Genomic DNA, 27446 nt, shown 5'->3' with positions numbered 1-27446 from the left:
CTCCTGCTGCCCACCACCCACTGGCCAATTCCTCTTTACTGGTTTCACTATAACAGTCTGACCGCCATCCTTGGCTCATCATGCAAAAATAGGACAGGAGCTTGGTGACCACTGCCAGGGATACTGACTGGAGATGGAAAGAGGAGAGAAAAGGAACAGTGGAGGAAGGGGAAAAAAGAGAAACAGATGGAATAATGGGCAGACAGAGAGTTCTACAAGCTGAAAGAAAGGGCTATCCTAGAGATTTGGCTGTTGTATATCAAAACTAACCTGTAGTACACAGAGAGGCAGCAGGTAGTGTCATCAGTGTTGTTATTTAGGTGTTTTCATCTGTAATTAAATTTTGTTTGTTTTTAATGAAGGGGAACATAATTCAATATCCAATGCTACCCCACTGATAGAGTTTGATTTGTTTGATTTGATTTGAAGACAGAAAAGAGGCAGTGTTTGTTTACTGGTCGCTGATATGTATTGTACATAGCTGATGGGTGCCAGCAACTGTTCTTTTTATTTTTTTAAATAATTTATGCTGTGACCCACCAGCTACAGCTCGTCATTGTTCCACATATTGTTGATCCATCCACTTCCAGCATTTTAACACAGATGTTCACTGTGGGAGGCAGTGGAAAGCTGGCTCATTCACCACACAGTCCCCTTGCAGCCCTACAGCTGCTTGTTTGTTGTCGGGTTTTGCTCATAAGTGGGCTTGTTTGTGTGGATGAGCTGATAGGCGCTTGTTGAGTTTGAATGTGTATGACTGTGTTTCTGTGTTTTGCACAGTACTATATTAACCAATTCTAAACTTCTTTCTCCTTTCTTGTGCTGTGTTTTTCTTTCCTTTTTGTCTTTTTTCTAGGAGTCACCATCGAGATCATCAGTCATCTTACCTTGGCCTGGGGGTCTTCTAGAGGGTTGGGCCTCCCCGCTATCATGAAAGGGTTGGGGACCAACCATAATAGACACCTGTCTGACTCCTGTGACCCATCTTCAGGCCATCCAGAGGCCCTCTACCCTCAGAAGACCAGCACCCTGCCACGCAGTCCTTACCTGCTGAGCCCCACAATGGAGCACTATGGCACCATGGACCCCCACCTCTACCCCTCAGCCAACCCAGGCTCCCTTCCACCAGAATACATGCTGCCCCTCAACAACCAGCTGTCAAACAGCAGCACCTTCCCCAGGATTCACTACAACTCCTATGACCAATCTGATTTCTCTCCACCCGGAGACAGCATTGGTGGAATAAGTACAGGGACCATGGGTACATCCATGTCTGTGGGCATGGGAACAGGCATGGGCATGGCAGCGCTGAGTGGACGAACACCTATGATTACAAGTGGCTCAGCAACTATATCACATCATATGACCAAGAATCAGGCACCACCCAATCTTCTGGAACAGTTTGATAAACAGCTACCTGGTGGCCGGGATGGATTCAGCACATTACAGTTCCATCGAACATCTGCAGTAGCTGCTGCCAAGCAGCGCACAGACAGTCCTGGTCGCATTCGTTACATGCTGCACTCAGTGCAGAAGCTCTTTGCAAAATCCCAGTCACTTGAGAGCCAGAACATGAAAGGAAATATCAATGGACGCTCCACAGGCAGTGGTGGAGGCTCATCTAGTACCGAAGATGGAGGGAAGCAAAATCGCAGATCCAAAAGTAAAGATCGTGGTACAAAATCAGAGGCAACTTCCAAACGACGACCACGCTCTAACATGTCAGGTTACTGGAGCTCAGATGACTTAGACAGCAGTGATTTGAGCAGTTACCATAATACAATGACCATGATGACTCTGGGGCGTCCAACTGGCCATGACAGTCAAGGGGGCCAGAGCAGATACATCCACAGTGGCTACAACACTATCAGCTCCTCCAAAAGCAGCAATGACATGAAGTATCAGACCCTCGCCGGGCCTGGGGGCGGAGGTGGACTTGGGGGACTTGCGGGACTTGGAGGAGCAGGAAGTATGTTAATGAATGATAGTGATTATATGAAAGGAGGGTCCTGGTCCACATTAACCATGGGCCAACCGAGACAGGTGATCCAGAAGGGCTCAGCCACTCTGGACAGGTCCATGCTCAAGTCCAAATCTTGCCAACAGGAGCTAACCTGCAACTACCTGCAGGTTGGAAGACGGGTGAGTAGGCCTGAGTTGAATGTAAGGCTTGATAAAAGTTTTGTCATGTACATTTGCAGAGTATTTACTCTTAAATATCTGTGTAGATCAATAATACTATCAGTGTCTTTAGCAACTTACTAGGAAGCCTTAGCAACTGGATCATCAGTGCATTGATATAGGAATGGCATATGTAGATATTTAAAAAATTAAAGACTAATTTTGCCATTTAATGCTGCCTGTAGGGGGATTGGAGTAGCACATTAGGCCGCAGTGGGGGTGCCAATGAAATTCCATGTCGACGGATGCGCAGTGGTAGCTATGTGAAGGCCATGGGAGACATGGAAGACAGCGACGACTCGGAGGGGAGTCCCAAACCTTCACCAAAAACCGCTGCTCGTCGCCAGAGCTACCTCAGGGCTACACAGCAGTCTCTGAGCGACCAGCTACCCCCACGCAAGTAAGAGAACAGACTGAGAAACAGAGCTTCATTATGCAGGCCTTATTTCCAGTCATGATCCCTTTAGGAATACTCAAATTGTTTATTTTTTATGAGTAACTTAACAGAGTTGTGAAGTGGAAGGAACTATTTAAGCTATTCTGCATAGCATTGGTGGCTACGGTTCTTGGTATATGATTATTTTATTATGTGGGAGAGTGCTATGTTTCTGTATTAACATTTAGGATTTTGTTTAAAGAGTTTAAAATGGGAATACAGAATGGGATAAAACATCTCGTAAACCAGCACACCACCAACTTGCAACTCTACACCCTGTATGTGAATATACGTAATATACAAGTTACTGATTGAGCCTTGAAAATGTGTGGCTATAAGAAGTGTTCATTTTCAAAGAACCCCCATACACTCGTATAAGAGCACATAATCACAAACACTGATTGGTGCAACCTCTCAATGGTTTTTCTGGGTGTACAGGAATGAAACCATCATGCCCAGCTTAACCATGCCAGTATGCACAAAAATACAAATGTATACAACATGCAGACACACATACACACACACACACACACACACACACAGTGAGACACTGTCCACGCTGCGCTTACTCACGCATATAATTAAGTGGTGTGAGACTCCCTGTTGTCGTCCACATGCCAGCCTTACTATAGCTCAGCTGTGATTGACCTTCTTTTTGTTAGGCCTACAAAGCATCAGTCGAGCTAAGATGATGCAGACAGCATTAATGTAGTTTACACAACTTGACATTTACTTTTGTTATCACTCAACCAGTAAATCACCACAAATCAGCTTCATCTCTCTGATTGATTGGCTTTGCACCTTACTTGTCTATAAAGGAGACCGGTGTGTAAGATATTTGGGAATCTGCTGGCAGAAATGGAATATAATATTCATAAGTATGTTTCATTAGTGTATAATCACCTTAAATTAAGAATCGTGTTGTCGTTAGCATAGAATGAGCCTTTGACATATACAGACGGAGTGGGTCCTCTTCCACAGAGTCATGTTGCACTGCCATGTTTCTACTGTAGCCCAGAACGGACAAACCAAACAATTGATATAGAGAGGACCTGTCACATTTTTTGTCACACATTGCATTACATATATAACAGAAGGAGCATTATTTTGAAAAAACATATACATAGGCTTACCAGATATAAATACCTGCACATATTGCAAGAAGAAAAGATTGAATTCCTTTAAAGTTTTTGTGTAGAACTTTAAGAATCTATTCTTCCCTTAAGCGTGTTTGAATGACTAACCCTACTCCCCCTGCCAATCCCTAATCATTCAACACAACTTTCTTCTGGTCTGCTCCACCTTGATTGGCGTGAGCAGCAGAACCCTGGATTACACCTTGTTGCAGGGGGAGCTGGATGCCCTGTGGTCTCCACTCCACAGTGTGTCCTCTCTGCACCAGCTGGGCAGGTCAATGAGCAGGTCAGTGATAGGTCCGTAAGCCACGTCTCAGGGGTGTGGTGCAAAACACTTATGTTTGATTGGGTGATCTACAATCAACGACTGTGCACTGCCCCCCTCAGACATTTGTAAAGTCAGTGGCAACTCCAAATGCCAAATTCATGCCGGGCTGTCAACAACTGCCAACCTCCCTTAAGCTTGTAAATACCATCTGCCCAGTGCTTTTAGGTGAAAAGTAGCTGATTTTGACACTTAAATGGGAGAATGAGGAAACATCTGTGTCCATAGACCATGGCATGGCAGCTTACTGTCATGTTACTATCACTGTGTGCCAACAAAGAATGTGTAAAAACATGGCTAGCGTGTTATTTGAATAAATCTAAACCTGTTCTTTGGCTTTGGCACCATGATGGCACAGAGAAATGCATCACCTGACATCACCGGCTTTGCATGCTCAGAAATTGTAATGGTTGATGAGAAAATTAGTTAAAATCAGAACAGAGGCTAGATTTTGATAAATAATGACTCATCAGTGAAAATGGAAATGAAAGGGAAGACTTGAATAAAAACCTTATCCTCTATTTATCTCTCTTTCAATTCCTGTTTTGCGGATCGCTCATTTTCTCTCCCAATTCATCTTTATTTCTGCCTCCCTGTCATCATATGTTAACATCAGCGGTTTTCCATATTTACCCTGAATATTACCTCTTGTGCTCCTGACATTGCCTTAAACTTTCCTATATTCTCAATGCATCTCTTTTATTTTGTCTTTCCTCTCAACTCACTCCCCTTTCCAGCTGTCTTCCGTCTCTCAGAGAGCTCTCCAATAACCGCAGCCTGGACAACCTAGACTGTATTGGGGGTACAGTCTCATCTTTGCCACAATGGGATGATGATGACTTCAGCCAAGCCTGCAGCACCTTGGGCAGACGTAGCTGCATGGGACAGGTCAGTGCTTGTGTGGATACGACAGACAGGGATTGACTTAAATGGTGGTGTTTGTGAACAGTGTTAGCCCAAATATTGCATTCCCAAGTCCGTTTCTATTTCTCTATTGTTTTCGCTCCTTAATCTCCTAAATCACCAGTTATTTTCAAAGACCCCATTGTCTGCTTTGAGCCACTAACAGTAATTTCTGTCGTATAATTTGCATTTTCACAGATACAGCTTGAATGACATTAATGAAATGACATTAAAATGAACAAAGAATCCCCATGTTTCAACTGTATCTCACATTAATTGTTACAAACCTCAAAGCCAAATGAGTGACATTGGTACTTTTAAGTCTAATTCATCTACTTACATAAGAGCTATTGACTTCTCAGTGGCAAGGTCACTGAGATGATGAACAGCTACACAAATTGGCTCTGATCTTTTTCAATGAACTAGTCAAATGAGGCAGTGCAAGCTATTAGTACAAGATTTACACCCAATCTCTGACAAGTAACTGCATGACAACAAATTAGTCCAGTGTATAAATGTATTGCTTTAATTTACATGTATACTGTAGCAGCATACAAAATGTGATAGTTATTAGAATTTAAACTCATTTCAGCTCTGTCCTACGTAACATGAATGCAAAGTGGGACAAGTGAAAATCACCTATACCTAAAACTTCAATTTCAACTTGGCTACAAAATGTGCACTGTACGCTTCATATTCTTTTCTGGTATCTCTCCTCCTTACTCTTCAAAGGAAATCTCTCCAACAACTGACTTTTGCAGCATGCAGTTGTCGTACAAATCACAGTAAAAACTTTTGAGAGCGATTCCTCCTTCTTTGATGTTTCCTTTGTTTTTTGTAAGTTGACAAGTCTTATATAGTAGGCCATGTAAGAAATGTCAAAAATTTAAAGAGCATTTTACAGATGAAATGACAGCCTATCCAGCCACTCTGCTCAAAGGGAAGTAAGAGGAGCAGCACTACTTCTACTAAGGTTACACAGCTTTGTGCTCTGCTCTGCTGAGCAGTAATTGAATGTTTTCACACTAACTTTTGACACTCTTTAGTGAATGCTACCAAATGTGTCTCACAGTTGAAGAGTGCCATACAGACTGAGTCAGCATGGCAGTTAGTGGTCACCTCCAGTGCTCAAGTGTGAATGGTCAAAAAAATGTTCTACTTGATACACATACTGCTAAATCCAATCTTTCTTTTTCCTCCGTCCAGCTACGGGACCTGGATATGAGTCATCATTATGAGGACCGCAGCTCCGAGTCCACATACAGAGGTTCCCGTTCCCATTCTCAGGACAACTCAGAGCCTCCAGACTTGCCCATGCCTACATGCTTCCGATCCCGCAGTCACAGCTACCTAAGAGCAATCCAGGCTGGCTGTTCCCAAGATGACGACACAGCATCCATAGACTCAGGCTCACCTCCTCCAATTGACACCACTGTTCACACCTACAGCACCAGCACTGGTGAGTCACTGGCCACAATGCAATGCATCTTGGCTGAAAAACAGATTATAAATTTGCTGCAAATGAATTAATTTAACCTGATAACCCAAATAAATAGGGTAAATGAAGAGTTCTTAACATCAATTCATGACAATAGTGTTTTAATAGCAATAAAACAAAAATAATATTCATATAAACAGTGAGTACTAACCTTTTTTTAAGATAAACATCACACATTAAACTTTGGTAACTATTTCTAATCACAATTTTAATCAAAAGTTACTCTGATACAGAGAGCAAATTCTTGTTTTGATTTTGATTTTCTAAAACTGTTTTTTTATGTCAAAACTTTGACATAACCTCAGTCGTGGTAAGGGATACTAGTCCTCTGACATGCACGCACCAGAATTTTTAGCTCAAATGCAGCCTCTTTTGCCCATGCTAGACGGCCTTTCTACACAGTGGAAGACATGGAAAGAACAGTTTGGCTCTTACCTGATAGCCACTGGCTTGGACAAAGCCCCAAAGGAGAAACAACTTGCAATTTTTCTTCAACGGTTGGGGACAGACAGACCACACATCCTACCCACACGCACAGGTAACAATTTAAAACCAGTTAATCTACCCCTTACAAGCTCCTTATTTGCTGCTGCAAAGAATCACTATCAGGCAAACTTTAGTGAAAAGAGCCAGTGGGCTGGTGACATGCACACAATTCTAATTTAGGTAATCAAACCCCTGCCTTGTCAGTTATTTGACAGCCAGGTATGGGATACATTGCTGCTCCCAAAGCAGATGAAGCATCACTGCATCGCTGTGGACTGTGGTTATCATTATGACTACAAGATATATGCAGACCCTCTTTATCTGTAAAAGGGAGAATTCACATGTCATAATAGCACAAGAATGCACTGGGCTGTTTGCTTACTAGCTTAATTTTTAATTTGCAGTAGTAGGGGAATGCTGCATGATGACACATAATAAGTAGAGATGCGTTTGACAAGCAGTTGCTGATCTGCAGCATCTGCCTGGGTTATTATCATAAAGCACCCACAGAGTGGCGCCCTTCATCACAGTCTTCAAAATAGACCACAGAGCACATGGTGCTTTCAGTGAAAATGTTTCATTTTTAACTTCCAAAATAGTGCAAAGCATGCCAGTCATGAATGTTAGTTGTTATGATATAAAGACAAGTCATTCGCGTTTAAACAGATGAGAAATAAGCGTTTTGACAGATATGTCTGTGCAACATACATTTTGGGTGTATGTTGTTTGGCAGCCTTAAAACATTTAGATAATCTAATGTCTTTAGAGTTCTTTTTCAGTGACCACGGGGATAAAATGTCAGTAATAGAAGTGGGCCACCAAGAAATTATCTATTATACAGTATGTGTTTATTAATACCTTTCAAACTCACCTTAATGTGCGACAAAAATATATTTACCGTCACCACACTTGAGAGTGAAGTGTCCGAGGCGCCCTTGAAGGCACCAGTAGACCCACCACCACGCCTCCCTGGAGCTCAGAGAGACGCCTAACAAAAGGCAACCAAACCCGGCTTTTCTTCTCCACACAACCGTGACAGTTAAAGTCGACTCCGGTTACTGCTGCCCTTAAAATTGTTCAGTTACGTTCACTCTAGACACCGCAGTGATGAGTTTTTGACTGAGTCTGACAGCAGGGTAAGTATTTTGACGGGCTGTTATTGTTAAGTGAAGTTTATGTTTGTAAAGTTAGTGGTCGTTTGCTCGTTTTTCTTGGTTATAACGTTATTGGACGTTTTTTTAAAAACATGAACTCTAACGTTAGCTAATTTACTCACGGTTCGTGCCTTCACTCCCTATCCGAGCATCCAAACAAGGCTAACTTTAAAGGTGATACTTTTACATCACGCTGTATTGTTGACCATGAATTTAACATAATATCATCAGAGGCACTGTCGTCTCCAGCCGAGCATGTCTTCTGTTCGCCTGTCTCGGCATGGACTTTAATTTATGTCAGAGTTCACATTTAAATATCTCAATTTTCTAGCTGAATGTAGAGAGCGTGGCTAATTTGTGAAAGTGGGTCAATTTAGGAAGAGTAAGACGCAAACTGATTTAATGTTGAATTAAGCAAACATTAGTTACATGAAAAACAAGTGGATCAAATAATCTGAAACAGCTCTACCATCATCATACTTATAAACTCTGACATATATTTTCTCTCTGCTTACCTATAGTCTGTATGTTTGTTTGTTTTTTAAGTCTAGAAACATTTTATGGTCTATCATGCTTTGGTGCACACTTGACCATATTATTTAATGAGTATTTCCTACTGTGTTAAGTTCAAAGTATTCAATTGCTGTCCACACTGGCTGTGATGCTCCACAATAGGGTATGGTCAGTGTAAGTGGGGTGCTGTTAAAACTGCATGAGGACAAATTGTATGTATTTGTCTTTATGGCCCTTCAGCTACCTGCAAATTCATGGTTTGTTATGTACCTCGGTTTTTTGGGTCACAGTTTGGTGCTATCTCAGTACAGCAGTAAAAAAAAATAAAGGTAGAAAATAACATTTTGAAAAATGTATTGTCAAACAATGGCTCATTGGCCAAAACTATTACTGAAACAGCTTATTTGTGCTGAGTGGAAAAAGAAAACAGCCTTTTAGTTTGTTGCAAGGCATCAGGACACCTGCTGACAGCTGTTTAATGCTGATTTATGGTCCGACTGTATATAAAGCAGCTGAAACTGGCTTCACCTCCAGCAGCTACAACAGTAACATGCTCCTTACACACTAATGCTTCAGTATTAATAATCTAATGATGTCATGTATTATAATCCGTCAGGGTGACCAAACCACGTCACTTTCCACAACCTTTTTCCCATGATTCCATCACAGGCGTTTTATGTTATATTTTGAACACTTAAATATATAGATATTAGTATTTTTCCAATGAAAATAATTTGAAAATTAAAAAAAGGTAGGATTGTGTTTTATATCATATGTTGTTTTATTGTAAATGTAAATGACACTGTACAAAGTGTAGTTAGCTGTAGCATAACTCCCTCAATTCCGACTCGAACAAGTAAATGCACAAAATGTTTTTACCCTTTTTTTAAATATCATATTAGTTTTGCATCAAATGAAGAGCATGTTCACAACCATACACTTTAATCGTTTTTCTCTATCGGCCAGTTCTCTCGCATTTGGTTTTAACAAAGCAGTGTCAGGAAAACCTACCCTTCAAAACTAAAAACCCAAATTGATGAAAAAATGTAATATAATTATAAAAAAGTTACTGAACCTCAGATAAAACCAATACTTGATCAAAGGTAACATTACAATTTGACAGAGTAATTTATAAAAGGCCCCTGTTATCGTTTCACTGCTGTGATAATGGCACATATTTTTATGATCGTGGTGCACTCAGTCAGTGTTATGAGTCTAGTTTGTCATTCTGACTGCCACAACACTACAGGTTACCAGGCTACCTTGGCTACACTGTTTAGCATACATCCATAAGCATGCTACAGCTAAGTGGCGCGCTGCTAAAATGGTTGGCAATGGTTTGGATCATGGCGCATACAGAACCGAGGTGTCACTTATTGAACATCCTGTATCAAAGGGTTATAAACAAATACACGTACCGTTACACCCCGAGTATTCACTTATCTTCATAAAAGCTGCTGGTTTTTGGGAGCTGGGGATTATTTAAGGGCTGCCCCACTTTTCTCCCACATGGTGGCCTGTGTATCACAACATGGATTAAATCCCATTTTGAGGTCACATTTAATAAAAAAAGGCCTCACAGTTTTGTTACTGTCCTTTTTATTGAAAGCTTCTGATGTGATAATTCATTGGGATAATGGTTGTGGTGACAGTTTCAGGCGAGGTTGTCTATGTCTTGTGGCCGTTATTGGATTAAACTATCCAGATGGGTCAACTGGCAAGCAGCAGGCTACTTGGCAAGCTCTGCTAAACTATTAAACAGAGCAGGACACAATCCACTTTTTTTTTTGTTTCATTGTTCCTGTATCTTGTTCAGTTCCAACTGAAACAGGACAGCATCACTTCAGGCAGTGAGCTTACAATTTATATTGATACTGGTCAAATAGTTCAGTAGGCATCATAAGACTAAAGAAAGTGGAAGCAAATTGTCAACCTTTGTGATGAAATAAGCGAGATGGGAGTCATGATATTATACGCCCAATGAAGGGATTCAAATTTACATTTGAGACCCAAGTATGTTCACTGAATTACGGCTAATATGATGTCACACCAAGGACCATAGTTTACTTTCCCATAATCTATATTACTATCTATTGTATATGACTTTGAACACGATTAGGTCGCTCTGACTGTGGATCAATAAATGACATCTCTGTGTCTCAGCTGGCTACAACAAAACATCCTGATCTGCCATTCAAGTGTAAAAAAAAGCTTAACATTTAAATATAAAGGGAAGTATATTTTAAGCCATATCTTATGTTTTGGAAACTAGAATATATGTGTGCTACCAGCAGTACTGATGTCATTGTGGGTGGTTGGTTAATTATCTCTTCACAGCCTTGCAATGATAAACAGTAAAATGTTAACAAACCACTGTGTGGGTTTTTCTAATGGATTTTCCTATTTTCATGGTTTTCTTTCACGCACATATACCATAATCAGCTATCTTAATATAGCCGAGATATAGCTACTAGATAGTGATGCATTACTTTGCTGATGCATCACTATATGTGGGATGCTATTACAAAGTGATGATAAACCTCAGATTTTGCACTGGTGAGAAAGTGAGGTCATGGGTTTGTTGCAAACTGTTTTCAGCTGCTGCAGCTTTTCTCAGCTAATTGTTTTCCTGCCTTGGAAATCACATCTTGAACCAGGCCTCACTGTGGACAACAGCACCACTGTCCAGATGGCACGAAAACAGCAGTGCTCAGTGCCCACTCCAGATTCCACTCCAACATTCTGGCACAAAACGTCTGCTTGTTTCTGTTGTTAAATTCCCTTCTGAAGAGCAACTAGTTGTTTCTACTGAGTGTTTCTTGTTCACAGGTTCAGCTTAATTGAGAATCAACAGTATTTGGCTTTGTGACCATTTATTCATCTCTGTTCTGTGGCACTGATGAGTGTTAAGATTTGTCTTTGTCAGCATTGGTACTATTGTCAGTAAGTAGTACACATTCAGGACAGGGTTTTATGCTTGCACAGCTGTGGTTGTGTGTTGCTGAGTTGTGTAGAATAAGCAAATACAGGATACCATCTTAATTAGAGCATGTGCCACTTACTGTCTGTCTGTCTGTGGGAAGTTTCTGCCGTGGGTGCATTTTCTTTGTGGACATTTATAATGAATAAGCTGGATTCTGTTTTCTGTACTGTAGTCAGTTTGCTGCACTATGAAATTCAGTTTTTACGCTTCACTTTCATCACTGAGATCTGAGATGTGGTTAAAAAAAACCCACTAGCCACAGCCAGAGTGTGAACAATAGACACTGTGATTTAAGTCCAGACTTGTTTACAATCTATCTGATCACTAATGTGGTTTACCTTTAACCTGTATCTAGCAGAATCACTGCATCTCATAGCTCAGATATACTGTATGTAGACATAGCAGCATGGAAAATATCTGAGTACTGTATGTAGTGGATATGTGTTTTTAAGGGAACCATGTGGTGAGGAGGATGTTTTTGTTGAAAAATAAACTTGACAATGCTCTCAAACATAGATTATCTTTTGCACCTCTGTACTGTGATTTCCTTTTAATTATCTGCTACCATATTTTGCATTATGGATATATTTGTGATAACATAAAGCTGATAATATCGGCCTCGCCAATTAATCGTATCGGGCTCCTCTACTCTATCTCATGTCCAATCTCAGAGGCAGATGTCAGTTATGATTTATGGCTTGTTTTTTTTTGTGGGTAAAGCAGATTCTGTGGTATTAAGACTTTAGGGTGAATTTTGCTCAGAATGATGAAATCATGATGTGACACTTGGAGAGCTGCAGTGCAGGTATCTAAATGCAGGGACACACACACACACGAATGCCCCCTCACACCCAGGGCACTGTGACCCTGCCAACTGTGCGTGCAGGAGCAGAGCCATGACAGTGATGTCCCTGTTCTGTCCAGTATGTATCTCTGTCAACAGGGATAACATGGACAGTGAAAAGCTGTCTCAGCAGATTTTCTGAATGCAAGGATGGTGGTCATAGGCCAGTGGATAAATCATGGGTAGTGGTTTATGTAGCTGAGTTGGATACTCACCAGCAGGTTGCCTTATAGTAAAATTTGAATACTAGATTTACTGTCTTGCAAAATGCCACGAGTGGACAAGATCTGCTCAGAAAATTGTGACAGCTGCAGATATCGTGGCCTTCTTTCTCACCATCTAGTGGATGTCAGACTTGACTGCGAATGTAATTTTCATCTTTAAATAAGGACCTGAGGATGTGTTCCAGTTGTCAAGGATCACACTTCATAGCTTCCCTGGTAAAGTCCAGGCCAGAGTGATGTTTGTGTCGTCCGCTACTTATTTGTAATGAGGGCTGGACTAGAGGGTACAGTAGTAATGAAGGCACAGCCAAGATTTGGGGATGGTCCTGTTTGGATATCATCGCTGTTCACAGATGGTGTGTCCAGGCTTCATTGGGACCTTGAGAGCATTGAATCAGTTTGGTAGCTGCTTTCACAGTTTGGAATAAGGCCTAGACTTAAAACTCATTACTCCATGCTGACAGGAAAAATGAAGATGAACAGTGTAGGAATTCAGGTATGTTTGTGTAAGGTTTAAGAAATCTCAGAGGATTGGACATTAGTAAGTAATGGACTCAGTCTACCATTGGCTGCAACTATTATTTTAACAGTTATTTTATCAATTAGTTGTTTAGTTAATGAAATGTTACAAAATGGTGGAAAAATGGCATTCACAAAGGTTGTTTTTTTGCCTAAATGTCTAAAATCATGAAATGTTAAGAAGAAAATTGAGAGAATGGAACAGGACATTTGGCATTTTAGCTTGAAGAATTATTGTTGAAAGTGTATTTGTTCATCAAAATAGTTTCCAATTACTTTTCTTTCAGTCGACTAATTGTTGCAGCTCTAGAGCAAACCTCTAACTCATGCAACGTTGACTGGTGCTTTTGTTGGGAGGCAAAGGCTAATCTTTTGGTAAGTTTAAGTGCAGTCAATAAACCAAATATGTGAGCAATTCCACAAAAGTTGGTGTTTGTTACTTTTTAACAAAGAGGACTGTGAATCCATTCAGTGTTTAAACTAGTATGAATCACTGGAATTGTTGAGTGACAACTCCATGAACACCTCAGCCTAACAGAGAGATATGTAGAAGGTCACATGAGTTTCGTTTTAGGTGAGGTTGCTTACACATCAGAGATAAAGCTAAGACGGGGATTATGATGAACAACAACCCTTTTGTTTGAGTGTTTTCCCAGCAGCTCACATGTTTGCTGCAAGGCTTTCTTTTAAAATCCATGATGACTTCTCGAGGTTTTTTAACCACACACATTTCAGTGAAGCAACATGATAAATAATGTTTGCCTCATGCAGTGCCCTAAAGGGTTTGGCACGCATGTTTTCTCAAGATCATTTCCTCTCATCTCTAAGGGAAACACTTAGGTTGTCAACGCAGTAAATGTTCAGGAGGTTATGACTCTTGTATTCTCATTTCTGTTAACAGTACAGAATGGCTATGCTTGACAGAAAGATATTGGTCCACTAATCTTAGTCCAGTAGATAGTTGAACAGCCACCTTGAAACAGACTTTAAAATGTGTTTATTTACTTGTTTACTCTGTCATTTATACAAGATGTTGATTTATTAGATTCTCCCTAAGACATTAAGTATATAATTTCATGGGGAAATAATTTAATTAATGTCTGTTATTTGATGGTACTACAAGGAGTCATACCTGCAGTCAGTACTAGGCTATACTAGACCTACTGCACCAAGCAAAACCATCAAAAGCAAATGCAGACTGTGTATCCACAAGTGACAGAAGAATTAATGATTCTTTAAGTAAATAAAATAACACTGACACTGCCATTTGTAATGAAACATGCACACATCATATCATGTTATAGAACCATCATTTCTTCAAACTTGATTTGTTTAGCCTCAAAATGCTGCCTGTTCGTCACTCTCTACCAACTCTCATCTATGATATTGTACAGGTTCCATGAGCTGTGTTTTTCCATCGTGGTGTCAAATAAAGCTTCTGTTTAAGGGATTATATAGCAGCCATAGGGTTCATAATGTTACAGTAAAATTCCCTGTTTAGACTGGTGGTTTCAGCTGTCAGGCATTACACTTTGCCTTTACTGTGTATGTAGTATGGGGGGATTTCTGTGGCCTCTTGATAGAAGGCACCCCAGAGACTGAATGTTCCTGTGGGCCACAGATGATTTTTTTTTAGTCTTTATGTGATCTCTCTGCATGGGAACTCTTGTTACTTTTGGTTTGCATTTGTAATCATCTTGATGAATTAACTACACACCATTGTTGATCTCTTCTGATATCCTGTTTATGTCACAGGCTGAATTCTTTTTCGTATGCCATTTTTTTATTTTCTGTATCCATTGAGCTCATCCATAGACTGTATAAAAGAAATGGACGTAATATCGTGATGTCACCCATTGGTTTGTGGACTGCTGCTCAGAAGCCAATAGTTTCGAATCTGGGCAGCGCCATCTTGAAAATTTCAGGTGCATGCTGGGAAAAATAAAAACATGGATTCTACTTATATGGGCATGAGGCGGGGCCATGGGCGGATCCATGGGCGGAGCCATGGGGCGAAGCTGGGAGGTTGCTATGGTTGCGAGGGCTGTCAACCTGTCAATCACGACGTAGCCACTCTCTAATGCATACCCTGCTTTATCGTCAAATATAAAATCAGGGAGGCCAAAATTTCACAAATGAACATCATACTGCATTGAAGAAGGCTTTAAACTAGCGATTGAGACCATAAACACATTAGGAAAACGTTTACTGAGGTTAGAAATCAAGTGAGAAGTTGGTGAATTCTCCATTGATTTGTATAGAGACGGAAGTCCTTTTGACTTTAATGAAGAGTGGGTCAAACTAACAGTGAAGAAGTGTAGAAACTTCATTCAGAGTTACAGAAAGAGCCTGGCCGCTGTTATGGGCTCCAAAGGCTGTGCTACAACGTCAAGTTAATGGTGCCAATATTTTTGGCCATGACATTTTTATTTGTTTTTATTGTATTTAAAAATATGTTATGTTATAAATCAAAAGCAATGTTTCAGTTATATTCAATATGAAATAAAAATAATGGATACCATATACTTCTGTCAGTTTCAACTTAATACAGAAAAAGTTTTTTGTTTTTTTTGGAGTACCACCAATATTTACGGCTATATCTGTATCTCTCTCTTATCCCATTCATCACTAGAGGCATGCATGTTCTGGTCTTAGGGAGTGGCGCAGTTACCAGCAAATGCTTCTTCCAACTTTTCAACCATTTTTGGTTTTCAGAGTCAGATGGTCAACAAGTTTCCTCACTGAGTTTATCACCTATCTCATGATCAAGTCTTCTGAAGCGTGACGTGAAATTTAATTTAGTCACCTGCGTGGAACAGTATGTTTGCTCAGTGTTCTGCCTGATTTAATTTTCCACTTTAGGGGATGCTTCCCTGATTCTGCTGGTATTCCAGTTTTCTTGCAACAGTGTCCCTGTAAAGCTCATTCTGAGAAAGCTTAGAATGAAGATAAGCAATTATGGGGGTTTTCAGCTCAGTACGGACGTATTTTCTTTTTGTACATTCCTGTTTTGAGTTCAAGATATGACTAAGCCACAATGATTTGCTGAAACTAACATCTCCACTGCTGTCATTTGTCATCCTTTATTTCTCTTTTTTCTCATGGGTTCTCATGTTTTTTCTCCCTTCCACTCTCTTCTCTTTCAGTCTCTACATGCATAACCACCTGTAAGAAGGCTGCTCCTCCACCAGTGCCGCCCCGTACAACCTCCAAGCCCTACATCTCTGTGACGGTACAGAGCAGCACAGAGTCAGCCCAGGACAACTACCTGGATCAGCAGGATCGTAGGTCAGAGGTCAACAGCCAGTCAAGCCACGCACATAGCAACTCATCTGACAGCCTTGACAGCACCCGTGCCAACAGCTTGGCCCGTGGAATACCCCGCCCTCCACACATCATCCCCACTCCCATCGCCACCCCGAGAGAGCCACTCGCCCCCGCCACTGCCAATGCAGCCACTGAGACAAGTGACTCAGTACTCCAACATGATTCCCTGAAATCACTATTAAATAAAGTGAATCTAGTGGCAGAGGAGCCCCTAGTGGCCCCAGCACCCAGGCGTAAACTGTCATCCATTGGCATACAGGTAAAAACATACTAACACAGTCCATGTAGTGCTGTTGTCATATTCTGATTTTCTGCCTGTTGAGCTTGAATCCAGGGGGGAAAAATCATTTTAACATTAATCCTCTGTGGTATATGGGAATGTCTGAGTGTGTCACATCAAGCCCAAAAATGTGCATGCAAGCTAAAGGTCTCATTAGGGTGAATCTCCCCCTATCATTAGAGCTGGCTGTATACTGTGGTTTAGGAGGCAGAGAATGCATATTCGTCGTTTCCCTCAACCATTCTGTTCTGTATGTGCTAAAATAACAGTTTTCCTCTCCATTTTCCAGCCCCTGCACATTGCAAAACTCAGTCAGGGTAACCATTAAGCTTGACATTTTATTGAAGAACAAGCACAAAACTATGTGGATTTTTTTTGTTTTTTCTTCCGAGGTTTTTTGGTTTGGAGTCATTAAGGGTCCATGAAATCATTCATGCCATGATGTTAATTTCTAAGTTGATATTTATATTTTAAACTTAGTCTTCAATTGTACTTTGAATTAATTTGCTTCAAATTGTGTGTTTATTCTAAGGTTGACTGTATTCAGGAAGTTCCACGAGAAGAGACCCCACCACTGGCCAAATTTCAGTCAATTGGAGTACAGGTGGAGGACGGGTGGCAGTAAGTCCTCTTCCTGTCCTTGTAACAACGTGAGGAATTCATATTATAGCTGACTATTTATTCTCTTCACAGGAGCTACTTTGTGTGTCGTATTGGTGTTGTTTAGCAGATTCCTGGCATGTGGATTTACTGTTTAAACTTGTCTCTGCGTATTGTATATTTGAGACCCGTTTCTTGGCTACTGCAGTGTGGTTTGCATTCTGTGCTTGTGATGTTTTGAATGCCAGGAAGCTCTGGGAGGCACACACGCCTTCCTCCTCTATTTTCTTACTTTTGCATGTTGCATTTGGAGTTTGGTGTGTAACAGCTACTCTGAGTCCTGACTCATATTTGATAAACATAACAAGCTCAACCTGATTATTGCTATTGATTCTTCAGTTAAGCTCTCATTTACATTATCTGACTTGTAAACATTTCTTGAGTGATGACAGGAAAAGGGAATAATGTTATGTTAGACAGCATTTATACCCTGCTAATTCTTTCAATGACTTAACAAAGCTTTTTCTCTGAATCTAGAATCTGGGATAAGTGATCTGATGCCAGTCTGTGTACACAGTCGTCATTTACACAGATCCCAGTCTCTGATCGATCCTGTTTATTTATACCTACATTGACCAGTAGAAGTGACTCAGTGTTGTGACTCTCAGACGACCAGTGCCTGTTTGTTCCTTTAATTGAGAGACGATGCTTGAATAATTTATTGTTGTGTTTGGCCAAAATTTGAATGCTTGTTCTGTTGAAAAAAAAGACCATTTGTCACAGTGAGTCTCGCCCTGTTTGTTTCAGGCTCAGTCGCTCCAGTAGCATGGCCTCAAAACAAGAAACAGATTCAGACACACAAGAAATTTCTGCCATTTCCCATATCAATAATACCAAACCCACTCAGAAGAAAGTCATGGTCAATAGTGCCAGCCAATCCATGAGCTCCCCCCCTGGACAGGACTCATTAGACAACGGAGGCACTACTGGTGACACCTCCTCACCTCCACCTCCAAGGCAGATCCTCAACCGCTCCACCACACGAAGTAGCTCTTCCTCTTTCTCAGAAAGTCTGGACCCAGCGCTGGACCCCTCATCACTACCACCTCCAGACCCCTGGCTGGAGAGTGGGAATGGGAGTAACAGCGGCGCCCCCCAAACTGTAAGTGGGGGAACACTTTGTCGGAGAGATGGCCACTGGTTCCTAAAGCTGCTGCAGGCCGAAACAGGACGGATGGAAGGATGGTGCCAGCAGATGGATCAGGAGACCAAAGACAACCAGCTCTCAGAGGAAGGTAAAGTTGGCCGTATACTGCAAAGGAAAACCACATTTGGACTGTTTTCATAGGTCCTGCTACTTCAGAATATTACAAATAAATGCCAATATAATTATAAAATGAGGTGTGTTTGTTAACTTGCTTCCACACCAGCTGGAGGAGATGGCAAGTCAGGAAAGGGGTCCTCAAAATAGTTTGTAAACTGAAAACAACAAGCTAAAAGGGTTCTTTTTATATCGTGGAAGAGTGAACAAGGCTATATAAATGTTTTTACAAATGAATCTGGTTAGCATAGACAGTGGCTTGTGTATTCATATATTTTACATGTGTAGAATAAGATTCTTTGACGTTAGAGACAATGATATTAGATATACAGCATTAGCAGTTACTTGACACAGTAAAATCAGAACAAAGCCAAAATGTACAATCAAATCACGCTGAAGTCAGACATATACGGTGCTTCTGAATGAATCCTAAATCTTGAACCTGCTTACAGAGGTCTGTTGCTGTTTAACCTCAGCACGGGGTTCAGAGCTCAGCTATAGGGTTCTGCCTTAGACTGTACAATCACTCTATCAGACATACACAGCATGGAGGGGATGATGCGGTAATACCTGGGGTTACCACACACGAGCAGGCCTGTAATCCCCAGAATTACACAAATCTACTCTGGAACTGATTAAACCTCCAGATTAAATTAGTGCTTCAACATCAGCCTGACAAGCCATTCAGCACACACACAAATGCATACTTTATACACAAATAATTAGAAGGCTTTGGATGCTTAGTTTTTATCAGAAGCACTGGATCAATTTATGAACAAAGCACCATGTGTCTGTGACTCCACAGGTTTTTTACATTTTTTTCCAAAAATGAATTTCCATGTGTGAGTGTGACCCTTTTTTTAATGGCAAAGTAGTCAGCGTTAAATCTGATGCAAATCTGTAGTCCTGAGCTCAGTCTCACCACACTATAATCACATTGCCATAACTTCAAAATCCAGTGATCAGATAGGAGTCCCAATTTTGTCAGGGCAGATGTTTGCCCTAGTTTTTGACACATCAACAGACCAGCATAGTGAATACTAACGGACAGAAGGCTGGAGTATCTATATAAGCTTAGATGCCTTTAAAGAGGATAACATTGTCCAATACACTGTAATCCTCTTCGTGCCACCCTGTGGAGTAGATTTCGGCAATGCATTGCAGGGCACACCTAAATGTCTACAGTTGTTTTTTTCTTTTGCATGGTTATCAACAAGAGAACACGTGACGCAGGTGATGCTGTTGCTGTACATGCAATACATGCAGCTGTTGGTGTGTTTATCATCATGTTTCCTTTTTTAAAGTTGAAAAGCTGGAATAACATGATGCATGTCAGACTTTCATTAACATATGTGTATTGATCTTTCTTTTTGTGTTCCTCTCTGAAGTGCTGGGCAAGGTCCGCAGTGCAGTTGGAAGCGCCCAGCTCTTAATGTCCCAGAAGTTCCAGCAGTTCCGGGGACTGTGCGAACAAAACTTGGTAGGTATCAGCCCGTTGTGATAGGCTTTCTCACAATTAACTGACTAATCTGGGAACAACCATGATACCCAGTATATTACGCATGGTGAGCCACCAGCACAGCTTATAATAAGCCAATAAGCCATTCCTCTTGAGTGACGTGTTTAACTGGCAATGACATATGAATTAAAGCCAATTACTGGCACATGACACTCTATAACACAATAGCATCTCAAATTTTTAAAGCATCTGTTTTACCTGTTGCTGCATATCAGGTTCAACTTCCATAATATTGGCCAGATGAAAGTCAGTGCAGGCAGAACATTTAACCTAACATGTAACCTGTACAGGTACAATCAAGTGCTATACAAGGTAATAATGGTCTAGAATTCATTGTGGAAAGATAAAGAGAAATTGTTAGATAGAATATATTTGAACATAAGAAAATCACACCACCACTCATCACAAGAGCATTCAAAAAACACAATAACATGGCCACATCAATAGTCTATTTTAGGGTACTGTTAATTGTTACCATTATTACTGTTTCACAGTTAATGCATTCATTGATGTCACTGCATTGTGTCCTGTGATGACTAAGCAGTCTCATCTGCATCAGTGTGTAATTCCCTTCACTACTGTAGCAATGATTAAACATCTTGTATTGCGTATTTTGCTGAAAATGCAAATTGAGCAGCTCTCCCGTAAAGCAGCTTAGTATACTTTCATCTGTAGATTGACTCAATTGGGAATGTAATCATGAGAAATAATTTCTCTCCTGTTTCATGAACTTTACAGGTCAGTTATTATGATAAAACATAGCTCACATGCTGTGATCTGTGTCCCCACACTTTGGGGGCACAGATCACAACAGTGAGTGCAGCTGCTTCAGTATAAAGAAAAGAGCGGAGCCTGCACAAACAAAAGATAGAATGTCTGGAGCGTTACAAACAGTGGCTGTGTCAAGGAAAAGAGAAGTCAGAGCAGGATTTACTATCTGCCAATCTGTTCCTGCTTTGCACAAACAAACACTGAAGCAGCTGTTTGTAAGAAACTCAAAGGTCAGTCTTTTGTTACCGTCAGCGTTAACTTGAAAGGGGACACTGAATTATTTCATTTCCTTATCTTATTAAAATGTCAAAAATGTCCCTTTGTGTCTATGTGGCTCAACATACAGGCTTATTTTTTGGCTATAATGACGAATTTTTGGTGTTTTCAGTATTTGTTTAGTTGCTGCATTAAGCCCTATTGATGCTCTTTATTTTGGTGTAGAGTTAAGTTTGACAAAAGAATTAAGCTGTAATGGCTCCCTCTAGTGATACATATCGAAAGAGCAGCACTTGCTTGTGTGTGTGTGTGTGTGATGATGTAGTGACACAGTGCTGTGATTCTTAACAGCTAGACTAAACTGCTTAAATCACAACCTTTTTTTTAAGGAAAAAAAAATGTAAGATGTCATTTCACCAGCTCTACCATCCATCAAATCACACATGAAGCAAACAAACCACCCTCTCCTAGACATGCCCATATTGTCATTTCTGTCACTTTTAGGTCAAACATAAGTCAAGCATTTTTTATTTTATTGTTGTTTATTTATTTGTTTATTTTGGGGGAGGGATTGCTGTCAGAAACTACAACTCAAAACCAGAACAATATGTGAACTGGAAGATAAGCAACATGCCATCCCCCATAACATTCAGATAGACAGTGTAATGGTATAATGGGCTCCGACTAGTTGATTTCACTGCTGGTTGTAATGGACAGCCTACACCAACAGATAAAATAGAAGTTAATGGGTATTTTTCCACTAAGTTAAAGAGGTGTGGCATTATCATCCTGTGATGATGTTTGTTCTCTAACATATTTTTATAGTCCACACTATAGCATTCACCACATCCTCAATCCTCATCATTAATTCATTGTTCATCCATTTTCATTCCTTTCTTTTGGTTAGAATGTGAATGCCAATCCGAGGCCCACAGCCCAGGACCTGGCTGGTTTCTGGGACCTGCTGCAGCTCTCCATCGAAGACATCAGCCTCAAGTTCGATGAGCTCTACCATCTCAAGTCCAATGACTGGCAGTCTGTGCCATCTGCGGCTGCCCAGTCGCCCCCTGAGCGGAAGGTACTTCCCACCCCTGCTGCCCAGTGCCCTGGCTGGGGTAGGAAAGCCGCCGAAACCGGCCTCTCTCCTCCCACCACCACCACCACCATTTCTCCCACTCTTTTTTATCCCCACTTCAATTTACCCTCCTGTCCCTGCGTGGGATGAACACTAACAGGATCCTCCCTGTCCAGTACAAAGGGACCAGAGAGATCCCTTTAGACATGCATGGGAAAAAAATCATCTCAAAGAGGGCTGTTGTGTGTTTTTAAGTGTAAAGCCCCGCTTTGAGCATGCATGTGTCGCTTAGTGATGTGCTTGTTGAAGTGGAGCATGGCTGAGATGCACTGGCTCATGTGACAGAAGGCAGTCTTACTTTTGCTCCTTCTGTTAAAATGTCTATGCTTGTGTTTGTGTGTCCTTTGTTGGAAACTGTTTGTAACTCTTTGTCTTGTGCGTGCGTGCGTGCGTCTGTTGTTCATGGATCCTTTAACTGTTGAACAGCTCCTGCTTTATGTTGCTTTGCATTGCAAATGTATTGGCTTTCTGTCTTGTGATCCTTTTTATTGTGCTTTAATTTTGATCCAGTGTGTCCATCAATTCATGTTACCATTTCATGTCTTTGAAAATTGTCATACAAATGACTGTTTTTCTCAATGGTGCCTATTTTTACCAGTTGTCTATACTGTCAGTGTTTTTTTTCTGTTTTTCACCTGAAATCACAGAATATTATTTGAAGCTTTAACAAAAACAATCCGCACTGGCATACTGTCTTTGTCAAAGTCCCTGTCTGCCAAACCTGCCTGAGGAAGTAGCTCTTGAGGACAGTTTTCATATTACATTCTCTCACTGTTTTGTATCTGTCTTTTCTCCTTTCTCATCCCTTCACACATCACTCTGTCCATCTTTCCTCTGTCTGTCATGTTTCACTGATGCGACAGGACGAGGAGAACGTGGCCCCTCCGGCATCAAAGAAGCCTGGTAAGGGAAGACCATCGCTGGGCCGCGAGAAGAGCGCTGACTCCTCTTCCACCTCTTCTTCGGCCTCTGCAGAGAAGCAGAGACAGGAGGCTCGCAAGCGCCTGCTGGCTGCTAAGAAGGCTGCCTCATTTCGCCAGAACTCGGCCACGGAGAGTGCAGACAGCATTGAAATCTATGTCCCTGAGGCCCAGACACGCCTCTGAGAGACAGAGAGAGAAGGATGTAAGGTTGGATCAAAGGACAGATAAGTGTCACTTATATACCTGGAGAAAGGAGAGGAAAACTTTTGCCATGCAAATGAGCTACTCTGAGTGAACATGGATGGAGGTGGGGGGAAGGAGATTAAAATCAGGGTGGGGGTCGATTTGGGCATTTTTGACTCACTCATGCAGTTATAGGCTGGTCCTGGTGGCATCAAACACTTATTTATCAAAACACAACATGACAAATTGAACTTTTGCGGACTTGACAGACTACGAAGCAGGAGACTCCTCATTTGAGGCTGCCATTGAAAACCTCAGCTGATGAACTTCGACATTTCTTGTTACTACTCTTGATATCATAAAAATTGTTATGAAGATATTGTTATTATGATGCTTATATCCTAAAGAATCTAAATGAAGACTGTTTTAAACGTTCCTCTATCTTGGCTATAAGATTTATTAAGTGGACAGAAGTTGAGCATCTATGCTTTTCTGTCTCCCATCGTCCTCCTCTCTTCCCAGATCATTGGCCATCTTGTAGCTTTGCACAACACCGCCTTGTGGCCATCACACAAACTACATCCACTGCGCGCACACTACAAACACACCTATGTATGTCTTCCTTGTATTTATTTGTTTACTTTCTTTGTCCTCTGTTTTGTAAAAAAAAAAAAAAAAAAAGACTCAGTTTAGATCAGGTTATTATGAATATTTTTGGACTACGGTATAATGAAATTGAAAGTCAGGTTTGAAGGGGTATTTATATAGTTCCTAGCAATTAACTTTTGTGTGTATTTGTCCTTCAAAATGTTTTTGTGTCAAAGATTTTAGACACTGGTGAGAATCTGTAAAGTTTAGTTTCTTAATGGTTTTGAATGAAAGCAAAATATTAACAGCCACCGAGCATGAAGATTTCAATCATTTCAGAATGATAATGGCCACAATACTTATTTTCTTAGTAGGGAAAACATATGTACCTCCCTTTTAATCTATTTTGCTTCTCTGTTTCATGAACAATGATTTTAATTTTTTGCTGTAGCTGCAGCTAATGTGAATACTTCAATCAGGATTTTTATTCCATCTGTCTGTTTAATGCTTCTTTAAGTGCTTTAATTAACCTCACTTAGCATTCAACTCATACATCTGGAATGAATCTAGGGACTTTTATTGGAGCAGGCTGAGTGTGCAGGATAATATTGTGTCATTGGCTGTGGGGACACATCAATTCATGGTGTTCTTCCTATTATTTTTTATACTACATTCTCCAAAAGCATTTTTCTTTATTTTGCTTTCCATCACTCAAAGCTAGATCAATCTTAGTTCTTTGCTACCATTATTCTTATCCCCCCATTGAACAGCATCCAAAGTACCTGCACTTTTTTATTCTAAGAAAGAATATTTAATTAAAGCATTGCATACATTCATCATTGTGTTTTTCATCATTTATTAAATGCTGCTGGTTTATTTTTTCTTTCATGGAAGACTGCATAAGCCAAAGATGAATTCATCTCATATTCATCTCATGTATTTAAATGTCATCAGCAGGAATCACAACAGTAACAATGATTACTTTGAAAACAGATGGACATGACAGTAACCACAAAACTGCACATATAACAGGTTTATGATTTTAAAGTGAACATGCCGACAAGCTTGACCACAACTGTCCATCACTAGCACAGTAGCCTTGGTGTGTTCAGAAAGTTGGAAAGTTAACAGAACCTCAACTTTTCAAAACATTGAACAGAGTGTGTGTGTGTTATCCTTTAAATGCTATCCCCTACTTGGCCTGGTCACTAGTTTAAAAGTTTTCCTTCTGACCTCTAGAGGGCAGCTGTGCTTAATTCTCAATCCAAAACACAGTACATTGTAGTAAATGCATACAATGTGAAGGCATTGTCATCATCAAAGAACATTCAAGTTACTGACCTGTCCTGTTTTGCATGAATGGGACACATTGTGTGCATTACACATATTTACAGACTCTATCTTATTTAAAGCCAATTCACAAAACCAAGAGCTCAACCCTGGGATCTCATACTTGACAGTGTAGCTCTATATAATTTTACAGTAGAACATTTTACAGTGCATAGCCAACCATAAAGTTAACCCTGACCTGCCTTCAACTACAGCTGTTTACCTGTCTTCCATGTTTGGTTTGGTTTCTACCAAATGGTAAGCAAACAAAACTTAAGTTCCACTTCCTAATTAGTTAATCTATTGCAGTGTCACTTGTTGCTTTGGCTGTTCAAATGCCTCTTTTCTCACCCACTGTGACCTGAAAATGCAGCCTGGAGCTTTGAATTGAAAAAGCCAGGATGACCACCATTCTTTCTCTATCTTGGCCAGAGCTTTCTCTTGATGGCAAGCCTTTTGTTTGCTGTTGTGTTTGCCTGCTGGGGATTACTCTCAGCTAGGAAAAATAGCTCAGGGGTGTCAATAGCCTGTCCCCTGGCTTCTGTCAATGCCCCCTTTCCATTTGACCGCAGTGGACAGCATCGTTAGCACCTGGTTGTCTTGTGTGTGACTCAAATATCTGTTGTTGTCTTTGATTTCTGAACACCAGGGGGAAAAATTGTCTGACAAGTTGTTTTTCCTGAAAAAGCAAAGTGGCTGTCCCCTGCTTAGCCACATATTTCAGATCGATTGGGTATTGTCACATTTTTTAAAGATATGTGTTGATTTTATATTGAATATGCATCTTAAGAATGAAAACATTCTAAGAAGAAAGTCTTATAATATATTTCAACAGTTAGATTTAAATCACTTTACCAGATGTACCCACTGCCATTTTAAAATAATCAACATGACTTCATAACATATCATTTTCCTTTTTTTTTTTTTCTCCATTTGCCATAACCCCTGCTGTCACCCTGACTTGAACTCAGATCAAACACAGTGTGGCATCTCAAATACGCTGAGGGAAGGAGGGCAAGAACACAGAACAAGTTATATTGTCATCTAAACATCACAAAGTCAAAGGCAATACTTTTCCAGCTTGGATGTGTAAAGTGTCAAGAAATGCCAGTTTACAAAAGAAGTGCATTCTCAGCTCAAGACAAGACTTCTTCCCCAATACACATTGCTTTAACTGCAGATATCACTGGAGACACACCTTGGTCTGTTTCCTGAGTATGGTTATCCATGATCCAAACAGCTGCACAGTGGGGGGTTTTGCTGTTGTAAAGCCATTGATTTGGAGGTGATAATGGTCCCATATATGTCTGATGGATGTGGGCTTTACAGTCAAAACTGCCACACTAACAACACATGTTTAAGCAGCAGCCTGTTCTGGTAAAACAGCAGTAAAACATTTGTATTCAGGCACTTTTTTTTTTTAAATCTTTCTTCAAGCATATTAAACTGTAGTAAAGTTGGAGAAGTGTATTATCACCCATATGCAGGAAAAAGCAATAGTCCTAAATGTTAAGCAAGATTATTAAAACATGTCATTTTAAGTGTGTTTATGGTCAGAATTGTGCCATCTCTTCTGTGACTCATTTTTCTCTTCTAAAAATAGGTTGTGCCAGCATTACACATTATAGAAACCTAAGCTACCCATAAGAGATTGTTTGTATTTGCTACTCTTTCTGTATTCCTGGACTAAGAAAAACAGTTTGACTGGTAGAGGCTAGAAAAGACAGACAAAGAGAAACTGGTTAATCCCAGGAAGAGTGTATACCTCAGATGGGATACCAGTGGATCCACTCCACATACTGTAATCCAAAGGCCTGCTTACAAAAAAAAACAAGCTCATTAGCATCTACTTTGTTCCACTGGCATAAAACTGGGAAAGGGGTGAGGGGCAGAAATCTATACTCTTACGACAAGAGATATATGATGTAGCAAAAAGTGTCTGTAATATACTAGAACAAATATTTTATGAAGCAAGCACATATTTTAAAGTGTAAGATCTGTTCAGTATTATACTCTATAGGCTGTGTGTGTGTGCGTGTGTGTGTGTGTGTG

At 40.5% G+C, this 27446-nt stretch overlaps 1 protein-coding gene across 3 annotated transcripts; it reads left to right on the top strand.

The window, feature by feature from the left end:
- The first annotated feature begins 930 nt into the window (after positions 1–930).
- On the top strand, positions 931–23588 carry dlgap4b (discs, large (Drosophila) homolog-associated protein 4b). 3 transcript variants are annotated; one of them, XM_053316580.1, is made up of 12 exons: positions 931–2142; positions 2367–2581; positions 3938–4039; positions 4816–4966; positions 6188–6440; positions 6865–7017; positions 16349–16788; positions 17342–17430; positions 18217–18704; positions 20119–20210; positions 22144–22314; positions 23235–23588. In XM_053316580.1, exons 1-12 carry the CDS (start codon positions 931–933, stop codon positions 23475–23477), a joined length of 3609 nt encoding a protein of 1202 aa, XP_053172555.1. In that variant the 3' UTR covers positions 23478–23588. The 3 variants fall into 3 exon arrangements, with proteins under 3 accessions (XP_053172555.1, XP_053172556.1, XP_053172557.1); XM_053316581.1 differs by lacking the exon at positions 6865–7017 and having other exon boundaries at positions 3935–4027; XM_053316582.1 differs by lacking the exons at positions 3938–4039; positions 6865–7017 and having other exon boundaries at positions 931–2163.
- The last annotated feature ends 3858 nt before the right edge of the window (positions 23589–27446 follow it).

This window comes from Scomber japonicus, chromosome 3 (genome assembly GCF_027409825.1).
Source record: "Scomber japonicus isolate fScoJap1 chromosome 3, fScoJap1.pri, whole genome shotgun sequence".
In the NCBI taxonomy this organism is placed as follows: domain Eukaryota; kingdom Metazoa; phylum Chordata; class Actinopteri; order Scombriformes; family Scombridae; genus Scomber; species Scomber japonicus.
The sequence above is the reverse complement of the archived record's forward strand: the minus strand, read 5'-3'. Positions and strand labels throughout refer to the sequence as shown.

Coding starts and splice junctions, on each gene's coding strand:
- dlgap4b (XM_053316580.1), top strand. CDS start 931: ATGAAAGGGTTGGGGACCAACCATAATAGACACCTGTCTGACTCCTGT. Junction 2,582..3,937: donor GACCAGCTACCCCCACGCAA/GTAAGAGAACAG, acceptor TGGCGTGAGCAG/CAGAACCCTGGATTACACCT. Junction 20,211..22,143: donor GACTGTGCGAACAAAACTTG/GTAGGTATCAGC, acceptor TCTTTTGGTTAG/AATGTGAATGCCAATCCGAG.